Source organism: Palaemon carinicauda, chromosome 9, assembly GCF_036898095.1.
Source record: "Palaemon carinicauda isolate YSFRI2023 chromosome 9, ASM3689809v2, whole genome shotgun sequence".
In the NCBI taxonomy this organism is placed as follows: Eukaryota; Metazoa; Arthropoda; class Malacostraca; order Decapoda; family Palaemonidae; genus Palaemon; species Palaemon carinicauda.
In genome coordinates, this window is record NC_090733.1 from 142,386,345 (window position 1) to 142,398,543 (window position 12,199).

General features: G+C 42.6%; 1 protein-coding gene across 1 annotated transcript in view; it reads right to left on the reverse strand.

Moving 5' to 3' along the window:
- The window catches only part of LOC137647207 (WD repeat-containing protein 3), a 145,060-nt gene that overhangs the window by 100,158 nt on the left and 32,703 nt on the right, over positions 1 to 12,199 (reverse strand). Inside the window, exons 4-6 of the mRNA XM_068380541.1 lie at positions 3,669 to 3,763; positions 2,976 to 3,146; positions 14 to 122 (exon numbers count right to left, since the gene is read on the reverse strand). Of these exons, the coding sequence (XP_068236642.1) occupies positions 14 to 122; positions 2,976 to 3,146; positions 3,669 to 3,763 (375 nt within the window). The remainder of the gene's footprint in view (positions 1 to 13; positions 123 to 2,975; positions 3,147 to 3,668; positions 3,764 to 12,199) is intronic.

The following is a 12,199-nucleotide window of genomic DNA, read 5'->3' on the forward strand; positions in this document are numbered from 1 at the left end:
TGATTCCTCTTACCTAATTTCTTATCAAGATCTGAAAAACGGAGAGACCAAACGCGCAATTCTGCATCTAGACTGCCTGCCACAAGCTTTGTATCATTTTTCAGAAGAACAAAGTCTCTCACCTGAAAATAAAAAAGACCTGGAACTAATAACTGTTCACACAGCATAACTGAAATAATGTGAAACATCTATCCTTTTCATAATTGGAATAACATTAAATCACATGCACACACAAAATCAATTTTGAATAGATCACCTTGCTACAAAGAGTACATGTACAAGTTAGGTAATCAAATACAACAGACTAAAGGTGGTTATAACCAATTCAATATGGAGCAAAATTACCAGGAAATGTGTAAATTTTATAGCCCACCATCTTTTCCTGTACATTAAAAGCTTATGTTAATTATTACTATATGTAAATTGTAAAATTGTAACCTAAAGTTTTAGCTCTCTTGAATACACTAAAAACTATTTTACTGAAGATGCTCTGCTGAAATGGGGGTGCTTCCATTAGATATCAGCCAATAAGGTAACTTTAGTTTATTAACGACGATGTTGATTAACGTTCATATGGTAATACTGTACAAAAAAAATAGTGTCCGAAGTCACAGTATCACAGGGACATATGTCATACAACAATGAATTAGACTAAAGCCCAAGACAATTCTAGGGACTAATAGAGAGAATTCTGCAATAAAAGATTGTTTACTAGTCAGAGTCATGATTTATTGGGATTCCACTTATCAAATATATACTGTATTTTTACAAGCACAGTGCTCTATGTATAGCAGATTATTAAGAGACTATCATTTGTATTTTTTATAGCTATACAAACCTGAGTCCTTTGCATAGGAGTATTCATTAGCTTGAGGTAAAAAATGTCGTTGACGCTTGGTAACATTGTGAAGTAGTTAAATCTTGGTAGGTACAAGAGTAGTGCAATATCACCCACCCACATATCGTGAGTTATTCATATTTCCATTTGGTTCTCAGCTAAGGAGCAATACTGAAGCTGAGATAGAATCTTGTTTTATAATCTATGAATTTGGGCTAAATAGCCCAGAACTAGGTTATGTGAGGTCATTTAGTGCACTAGTTAAACTGTGTGAAACTCCTGCTTTTACAGAGAATAGACAGCAAAAGGAAGAAAGGAAGCAACAGAGGTAAAATAGAAGCTATAAAACAAATGCAGCTAAGTGCCAAAGGAAGACTAGAAAGACCATTAAATAATGCTTACAGTACATCACATGAGGAACACTTACTGCACTACCCACCCTTCGGGTGGATTATTATATAATATAAACCTTCCTTTATGGAGTAGATTCAATCATTTATGGTAGGTAGTCCCTCTAAACACAGAAGTATAAATATTTTGTGGACCAATTGGAAAGAAGAAAAGATCTTAGTTACAATTTCCAAACTATCATACATATGGGATGATGATACTGCTAGAGCTTAGGCCAGAACTGAATTAGTTTGAGAGAGAAGACTTCTACTATAACTAAAGTGAAAACGTCTCTCCCTTAAGGAAAGGGAGAGACTGTCGAAGACATTTATCTACTCAAAAAGGATGCTTGTTAAAAGACAAACAGATGTAACTGATGCTGCCCAGGAGGGAGGGTGGAAGAAGAAAAGAAAGTGCCAGTCATAACCACAGCTTCCCAAGCATTATGCAGCCTTTATTAGTTATATAAGAGACTTAACACTTGGGACTTTACAAATCGCATGAATAACCACCCACAGATTAGAAAAATATAAATCCAAGGAATTGTTTTACGTAATACGAGGAAAAAGTCTTCGTGTGTCGTTTTGTAAAATTATTTTTCATACACAGAAACTTTCGTATCTAGAGGTTTCACTACAAGGAAAAGGAAATATCATTATCATCATTATTACAAGATAGGCTATAACCATAGTTAGAAAAGCAAGATGCTATAAACCCAAGGGCTCCTACAAGGAAAAATGGCCCAGTGAGGAAAGGAAACAAGGAAATAAATAAACTACAAGAGAAGAATAAACAATCAAAATAAAATATTTCAAGAACAGTAACAACACTGAATTAGATTCTTTATATATACTGTATACTTTAAAAAACTAAAAAATAAACAAGAGGAAGAAAAATAAGATAGAACAGCATGCCCTAATGTATCTCCAAGCTCAACCAAGAAAACTCTAATTCAAGACAATGGAAGACCATGGTACAGAAGCTATGGAACTACCCAAGACTAGAGAACAATGGTTTGATTTTTGAGTGTGCTAGAAGAGCTGCTTACCATAGCTTAAGTCTGTCTTCTACCCTTACCAAGAGGAAATTAGCCACTGAACAATTACAATGCAGTAGTTAACCCCTTGAGCAAAGAATTGTTTGGTAACCTTGGTGTTGTCAGGTGTATGAGGACATAGGATAATGTGGTAAGAATAAGCCAGAGTATTCGGTGAATGTGTAAGCAAAGAAAAAATGAGCCCTAACCAAAGAGAGGAATCCAATGTAGTACAGTCTGGCCAGTCAAAAGACCCAATAACACTCTATACTAGTGGTAGTATTTCAATGGGTGTCTGGTGCCCTGGCCAACCTACTTCCTACAAATAGTTTCAATAATCAAAGGAATAATAGCTGGTAATGATGTAATCAGCTATAAAAGCTATTAAAATTGAAAGAAAATTTTGATGTATTCTTTGTACGACAGATATATTCACAAGAAACATGAGTTTTCTAAAAAAAAAAAAAGAAACTTTGTAGCCAAGATGTATTCACCTGACTTTGTAAAAACCTTCTACTTTTACTTTTTTTGATTGTGTGTACAAGGAACTGACTGAAGCATTAGGTATAAGCTAATGTTGATTCATGGGTTTGAAAAAAGAGAAAGATTAAATTGAATTTATAGAATAGGGCTACATAGCCCAGCACTTATGCCTGTGAGGCCATGCAGTGCTCATATTTCATTGAAAATAAAAGTATATAAATACTTTACCTCAGCCCTGTGCCCACTCAGAGTTCTGAAGCAATGATGTGTTTCTATATCCCAAAACTTTATGAATGAATCTATACACGATGATACAACAACGCTACGGTGCTGAAGGAAACGGAGACGCGTAATTCTACCTTTGTGACCTTTCAAACGGACTACTCCTCTCTCTGATACCTGAAAAATAGCATAAATGTCCTGTTTTATCTTCCTCACAGATAAGAATTAATAGTTTCTAAGAAAAGTTTACTTTACTCTAATTTGACTAATAAATCATTCAAAATCTAATTATAACATCTATTAACCCTTTTACCCCCAAAGGACGTACTGGTACAGTTTCACAAAACTCATCCCTTTACCTCCATGGACGTACCGGTACGTCCTTGCAAAAAAATGCTATAAATTTTTTTTTTTTCATATTTTTAATAATTTTTTGAGAGAAAATTCAGGCATTTTCCAAGAGAATGAGACCAACCTGACCTCTCTATGACAAAAATTAAGGCTGTTAGACCAATTTAAAAAATATATACTGCAAAATGTGCTGGGGAAAAAATAACCCCTTGGGGGTTAAGGGTTGGAAATTTCCAAAGAGCCTGGGCGTAAAAGGGTTAATTGATTAAAATAAAAACTGAAATGCAACAATAAATATGCAACATCTATGAACAAACACTTGGTAGTCTATAGAATATAAAAACCTACCACGTCCCAAACCACAATTTCACCATCATTACTTCCTGAAGCTACTCTCATTCCTTGTGGATCCCATGTCAATGATGATATTGCAGAATGATGACCTATCAACGATAAAAAAAAGAATACTTAATAATTTATTGAAGACATGATGTAACACAACACTTATGAATGCTTACGAACATAAAAAAAAAAGTAATAAAAATTAAATGAGCAAACCCTTATAAAAACTAGTTAGTAAAAATGGCGCTTTTGAAAACAAAATTCGTTTTTCATACATGTCCATTACAGTGACATCTCAGCGTATGAGTTTAATCAGTTCCAGGGGTGAACAAGCATCTTAAAATGTTTGTAAACCAAGAAATTTTCCCCCTAGGAAAGAGGAAATTCACTTGATGCATTCTACATGTCCATAAATGCACATAATGTACTGTATACTGTACAGGTACTTGTTTTTAAAGGTTTGCAATGTTATCTTACATAACAAATTATACACCTTAACATTAGAAATTAATAGACATTAATACACAATAAAAATTGAAATATATTAACAAATTAACTCACCCTTTACCTTTAAGGAGAGTCATGGCTGGCATGAGAGAGACGAGAAGAAAGGAGGAGGAGGAGGATACTGCTTGGAGTTAGAATCTCCATCAGAATCATATTTAGGAATGCATTCTAGCCACAGTCTCCTCCATGCAGAACTGAGGGTTCTCTTAGTGACCCCTTCCCAGGCTTATCAATCATTTTTATACCAGAGAAGAAGTTCTTCTTCTTCTTTGTCTACATCTTTTCCCACTTCTATATGAGGTCGATGTTTCTGGTCAGCTTTCTCCATCTACCTCTGTCCCACACCTTATCACCAGTTAATCCCTTTGATCGAAGGTCATCCTTGATACAGTCCATCCACTTTCGCTTTGGTCTCCCTCTCCTTCTCGTTCCCTGTACCTCCATTTCAGTCACTCTCCTCCTAATATACTCCCCGAGAAGTAGTTATCGATTATTAAACCAATTTAGTACTTAAACCAACAGTCCATACTGCGGAATAAAAATTTTCTTGGCAGGATCTATAACATGTACCAACACTGCCTTATGAAAAACTGTAATGGTATCATTATCAATTGGACATCGGGTACAAACTTATCATAGTAAGACATCAATCCTAAGAGACTTAACCCTTATGGGCTGTTGCTGGTTGATAATCTCTGGAATCCTTCAAAATCTTGAAGAAAGAATTCACTCCCAAAATATACAATGGACTGAATATGTAATTTTCATGAGAAAATCAATATTAATAATACTTACCTGGATAATTATCTAGCCCTGGAGGAGGCATCTCCTGTCTGTAACCCCTCCTCCTCTTGACCAGTTTAACTGGGATGATTCCCAATTTCTTCCAAATGAGATCAGGGTCAGCATGGAGGCCTTAGAGTAGAGTCTAGGTACTTCTGGTACCTGAAAGAACGCTCAGTAGGAGCAGGGGGACATGACACAGAAGGAGATAGAGCATGCCTCAAGGCACTACTCCTATGCCTAGGGTCCACAGATTGATCGGAACTCTCAGGAGATCCTGACAACATGAGGGCAATAGAGTTTGGACGAGAAGAGACCTCTGATGGTGGAGCTGGAACTGGTCCGCTAACCGCGAGCTTCATTTCCTTTATGAGCTTATGAAAACATGGTATATCCTTCGCGAACAAAGGAACAGCCGCAGGAAGTGCACCAATCGCAAGCAGTTGCTTCTCTTGGCGAGCGCAGCATGAGAAGCAAGCAGACCTTTGTCAATGGGAGGAGCTTGCCCGCCAATCTCGCAAGCACGTGGTTGGCAAGTGAGTGGCGACACGCAAGGGCCTGTTTGTCCTTGCGCCACAGCAGCTGGAATAGGCGCATGAACACTCATCAGAGAACCTGCATGAGGTTGACGAGTATCCTTGCGCACTCCCACAGGAAGGAAAGCGTGCTCATATGAAAACGAGCAAGGCTGAGGGTGCTTGTCTTCAAACGCTTGCTGCCATCGCTCACAAACGTCAGAACAGGCAGGGTCTTCCCCATAAGGGGCAGGAGCCCAAGGCAATGAACCAGAAGGGTCTGCCCTCACAAGAGACATGTGATTTGATATGCCCTAGGGACATGATGGCGAGAGGCTGAGACTACAGGTAATTGGCACTCGCCACACTCAGGGTGCTCCAAAGAGCTAGAGTGAGGCATAGAAGGATCTAATCCCCACATGTAAGGTACTTGAGGGGGAGATCACTCAAGTGAGGAAGTCCTTTCATGCTGGCAATAAAGACAACCTACCTCAGAGGATGGAGGAACAGACCGCTCAACAAATTCAGTCAGCAAGCTCAGGCATGCTCATGCTGAGGAAATAGCAAGTCTGGCCAGGACTTCGGAAACACCCTGCCAACAACTCAGGTAGGCAAGAAGTAGCAGAGGACGCTTCAGAATAGGCATGAGACCTTCTGGGGGGAAACGCCACTCCGGAGGTTCGAGGGATAAGGCCGTAGCCAACCCCTTTGAAGGCAGATGTGCGCTCCCACTGTACCCCAAGCTTCAGCTGCTCTAAGAGCCGTTCCTTAGAGTGGAAACCTGAAAGCCGAGTTGACGCATAGGATCAAAAGAGATCGACTCCTTTTCGGCTGTGGGCACCAGCGCTTCGCTAGGGGAAGCGATGGGGCCCTGCACAACTGAGGGTTGTCTGGGGGGGGCGCAAACTGTTATTGCTCTTACTTAAGAGTTGAGTATGGGTACTTCTGGTACCTGAAGGAACGCTCAATTGAAGTAGGAGGACATGACACAGGAGAAGGAGCATGCCTCAAGGCACTACTCCTATGCCTGGGGTCCACAGATGGATCTTACCTCCCAGGAGATCCTGAGCTGGAACTGGTCCACTAACTGCGTGCTTCATTTTCTTTACGAGCTCAAGAAAACATGACACATCCTTTGCGAACAAAGGAACAGCCGTAGAAAGCGCACCAATCGCAAGCAGTTGCTTCTCTTGGCGACCGCAGCATGAGAAGCAAGCAGACCTTTATCAACGGGAGGAGCTTTCCCGCCCACCTCGCCAGCGCGTGATTGGCGAGTGAGTGGCGACACACAAAGGGCAAAGGGATTGAGGATCCGTCTCCCTAGCTGACATAAAGGACCGCAAGAGCAACCTTCAATGCCAGACAAAACCTGCATATTGAAAGTTCTCAAAAGACCAGACACTTCTGAAAGGAGTAAGAAAGAAAGCAAAGTGAGTTTACAGACAGTTTGATTTTAAGGATTACAGGAGAGCAAGGTGGCACATATTCACTCCACCGAGCCTAAAACAAAAGTGACATAATACGCTGGGCGAGTTTGTGAGCAGGGTGTTTGATGTAGCCCTGGTAACTAGTGGAGGATTGTTATTCCTCGCATAAAAAGTTTATGGCTAGTTTCCAGCTACACCATAACAATATATACAGAGTAGAGTGAAGGGTTTGTATTTAAGAACAAATCTCTTTTAAATAACTATTTTTCCATCTTCAAAACATAAAATTTTCAGTATTTTAACACCATCTCATGTGCTATAAATTTAGTCACCACTACATGACTAAGCAGTGCTAACTGGTGATTGACAGTTGTATTAATAAGAGCAGTTACTTCTTAATGAATTCAAGAAAATTTGCTAAGCATTGCTGGTGAATTTGAATCATTCAAAATTATATAAAAAGTCTGCAATTGTGCATAGGTAGTGAAAATTTTTGTGGTGAAAGATTGTGAGCATGTCTTGAAGTCTTATACATGAGTGACTAAAACTGAGAGAGGATAGAAAACAGTGATATAAAAAAACATAACATCACAAGAATTAAAGTTACTAATATGGTCTGAAGTTGTTGCCTTGGATTTGTTTGGAGAGGAAAAGGAAAATTACTACTAACAATCCATGTAAAATATGATATTTTAATTATAAAATAAATTTTTGAATATACTTACCCGGTGAATATATAATAGCTGACGTCTCCGGCGGCTCGACAGAAAAACACAAAAACTCGCGAGCGATCGCTATGAAGGTTGCGGGTGTGCCCACCAGCGCCAACTATCGGCCAGATACCGCATATACATGTAAACAGCTCCAATTCTTCTCATCCCGCAGGGTCTCTATCGGGGAGGAAGGGGGGGCCTTTAATTTATATATTCACCGGGTAAGTATATTCAAAAATTTATTTTATAATTAAAATATCATTTTTAAATATTTAACTTAGCCGGTGAATATATAATAGCTGATTCACACCCATGGTGGTGGGTAGAGACCAGAAATAATAAAGTTTACAGCGTATATGCTTAGAGTTTTTGACAGTTATATCATAACAAAACCCAAATATATATAGGTACCTGGTAAGGAAGTTGACTTAGACGATTACTCTGCCTTGATAGTCTGTGTCTTTCTCACGAAGCCCAGCGATCCTCTTAGGATGCTGAAAGACTCCCAGGAGCTGAAGTATCAAGGGCTGCAACCCATACAACAGGACCTCATCAAACCCCTAATCTGGGTGCTCTCAAGAAATGACATTTGACCACCCGCCAAATCAACCAGGATGCGAAAGGCTTCTTAGCCTTCCGTACAACCCAAAAACAAGATTAAAAACATTTCAAGAGACAGATTAAAAGGATATTGGAATTAAGGGAATGTAGTGGTAGAACCCTCACCCACTACTGCACTCGCTGCAACGAATGGACCCAGTGTGTAGCAGTCCTCGTAAAGAGTCTGGACATCTTTTAAGTAAAATGACGCGAATACCGACTTGCTTCTCCAAAAGGTCGCGTCCATAATACTTTGCAGAGATCTATTTTGCTTAAAGGCCACGGAAGTTGCTATAGCTCTTACTTCGTGCGTCTTAACCTTAAGCAAGCATCGGTCTTTTTCATTCAAGAGAGAATGAGCCTCTCGTATCAAAAATCTGATAAAATATGACAAAGCATTCTTTGACATAGGCAATGATGGTTTCTTAACTGAGCACCATAAAGCCTCAGATCCACCTCGTAAGGACTTATTACGAGCTAAGTAGAACTTAAGAGCTCTAACTGGACACAGCACTCTTTCAAGTTCATTGCCTACGATCTCTGACAGGCAAGGTATATCAAATGACTTAGGCCAAGGACGAGAAGGCAGTTCATTTTTGGCCAGGAAACCAAGTTGAAGTGAACATGTGGCTTTTTCTGTAGAAAAGCCGATGTTCTTACTGAAGGCATGAATTTCACTGACCCTTTTAGCCGAAGCCAAGCACACTAGGAAAAGCGTCTTGAGGGTGAGATCCTTCAGGGAGGCTGAATGTAATGGCTCAAACCTGTCTGACATGAGGAACCTTAGGACCACGTCTAAGTTCCATCCAGGAGTTGTCAAACGACGTTCCTTAGAGGTCTCGAAAGACTTAAGGAGATCTTGGAGATCTTTATTGTTGGAAAGATCTAAGCCTCTATGACGAAAGACCGAAGCCAACATGCTCCTGTAGCCCTTAATCGTGGGAGCTGAGAGGGAGCGAACATTTCTCAGATGTAAAAGAAAATCTGCGATTTGGGCTACAGAGGTACTGGAAGAGGACACAGATGCTGACTTGCACCAGTCTCGAAAGACTTCCCACTTCGACTGGTATACTCTGATGGTAGAAGCTCTCCTAGCTCTCGCAATCGCACTGGCTGCCTCCTTCGAAAAGCCTCGAGCTCTTGAGAGTCTCTCGATAGTCTGAAGGCAGTCAGACGAAGAGCGGGGAGGCTTTGATGAACATTCTTTACGTGGGGCTGACGTAAGAGATCTACCCTTAGAGAAAGACTTCTTGGAATGTCTACCAGCCATTGAAGTACCTCGGTGAACCACTCTCTCGCGGGCCAGAGGGGAGCAACCAACGTCAACCTTGTCCCTTCGTGAGAGGCGAACTTCTGCAGTACCTTGTTGACTATCTTGAATGGTGGGAATGCATATAAGTCCAGATGAGACCAATCCAGTAGAAACGCGTCTATGTGGATCGCCTCTGGATCTGGGACTGGTGAGCAATAGATTGGTAACCTTTTGGTCAACGAGGTGGCAAAGAGGTCTATGGTGGGTTGACCCCAAGTCGCCCAAAGACTCTTGCACACGTCCTTGTGGAGGGTCCATTCCATGGGTATCACCTGACCCCTCCGACTGAGACAGTCTGCCAAGACGTTCAAGTCCCCCTGGATGAATCTCGTCAACAGGGAGATGCCTCGATTTCTTGACCATATGAGAAGGTCCCTTGCGATCTCGTACAGCGTGAGGGAGTGTGTGCCTCCTTGCTTGGAGATGTACGCCAAAGCTGTGGTGTTGTCTGAGTTGACCTCTACCACTTTGTTTCGAAGAAAGCTTTCGAATTTCATCAAGGCCAAGTGGACTGCTAATAGCTCCTTGCCGTTGATGTGCATGCTCTTCTGACTTGAGGTCCACAGACCCGAGCATTCCCGACCGTCCAGGGTCGCACCCCAACCCAAATCCGACGCGTCTGAGAACAACACGTGGTTTGGGTTCTTGACTGCTAGGGATAGTCCCTCTCTCAGACTGATATTGCTGTCCCACCATTTCAGGCATGCCTTTACTGGTTCGGAGACTGGGATTGATACCGTCTCTAACGTCTTGTCCTTGTTCCAGTGAGAGGCTAGATGGAACTGGAGAGGCCGAAGGTGTAGTCTCCCTAGCGAGACAAACTGCTCCAGGGATGAGAGAGTCCCTACGAGACTCATCCAACTCCTGACTGAACACCGTTCTCTTTTCAGCATTAGTTGGACTTTGAGCAGGGCTTGTTCTATTCGGGTGGCAGACGGAAAAGCCCGAAAAACTGGACTGCGAATCTCCATCCCCAAATATAGAATAGTCTGGGATGGGATCAGTTGGGACTTTTCTAGGTTGACCAAAAGTCCCAACTCCTTGGCCAGACCCAACGTCCAATGTAGATCCTGCAGACAGCGATGACTGGACGATGCTCTGAGAAGCCAGTCGTCCAAGTACAGGGAGGCTCGGATTCCCGATAGATGGAGGAATTTTGCCAAATTCCTCATGAGCCTCGTAAACACGATAGGAGCAGGACTGAGGCCAAAGCACAGGGCTCGAAACTGGTACACCACATTCCTGTAAACAAACCTCAGAAACGGTTGGGAATCCGGGTGTATAGGAATGTGGAAGTACGCATCTCGTAGGTTTAGAGAGACCATCCAGTTTCCCTCTCTGACCGCTGCTAAGACGGACTTCGGGGTCTCCATCGTGAATTTTGTTTTTGTAACAAAAACGTTGAGCGCACTGACGTCTAGCACCGGTCTCCAACCTCCTGTATGCTTTGGGACTAGGAAGAGACGGTTGTAAAACCCCGGTGATTGAAGGTCCGAGACTTTCACCACCGCTCCCTTCTCTAGCAACAGAGACACTTCTTGATTTAGGGCTTGTCTCTTTGACTCCTCTCGGTACCTGGGAGAGAGGTCTATGGGAGTTGTTACTAGAGGAGGTTTGCGTACAAACGGTATTTTGTACCCCTCTCTGAGCAACAGAACAGACTCTTGGTCTGCACTCGTCTTCTCCCAGGCCTGCCAGAAGCTCTTCAATCTGGCACCTACCGCTGTCTGAGGCTGTGGGCAGTCAGACTCTGCCACGGGAGGACTTGGCTGCTCTCTTCTTACCTCTCTTTCCCTCGGCACGAGAGCTTCCCCTGCTGGGAGCTCTGCCACGAAAGGGCGGGATAAATCTAGATGCAGGAGTCTCGATCCTGGGTCTCACAGCAAAGGATGAAGAAGGAGCCCCTTTGCGAGCAGAGGACGCCATCAGGTCATGGGTGTCCTCCTGCACAAGCGAAGCAGCTATATCCTTAACCAGCTGTTGCGGAAACAAGGCCGCTGATAAGGGAGCAAAGAGCAGTTCCGATCTCTGACAGGGAGTAACTCCTGCCGAAAGGAAAGAGCAAAGGGTTTCTCGCTTCTTTAAGACTCCCGACGTAAAGGTGGAGGCGAGCTCATTGGAGCCATCGCGGATGGCTTTATCCATACAGGACATGATAAGTAAGGAAACATCTTGGTCGGCAGACGAGATCTTCCTACTTAAAGCTCCTAATGACCAGTCAAGAAAGTTAAACACTTCAAAGGCCCTGTAAACGCCTTTAAGCAGATGGTCAAGATCCGAGGAGGACCAACAAATCTTCGAGCGTCTCATGGCCAGGCGACGGGGAGAGTCTACGAGGCTTGAGAAGTCACCCTGGGCAGAGGCAGGGACTCCCAAGCCGAGAACTTCTCCCGTGTCATACCAGACGCTCGATCTAGAAGCAAGCTTAGAAGGAGGGAAGGCAAAGGCCGTCTTCCCCAAACTCCTCCTGGTATCCAACCAGTCGCCTAGAAGACGTAAAGCCCTCTTGGAAGAGCGAGAAAGCACTAGCTTAGTAAAGGCTGGCTTGGTAGCAGGTAAGCCTAGAGCAAACTCAGACGGAGGCGAACGAGGAGCAACAGCAACAAAGTGATCTGGAAAAAGATCCTTGAAAATCAACATGATCTTCTTAAAGTCCATCGAAGGAGGAACCGCCTTAGGT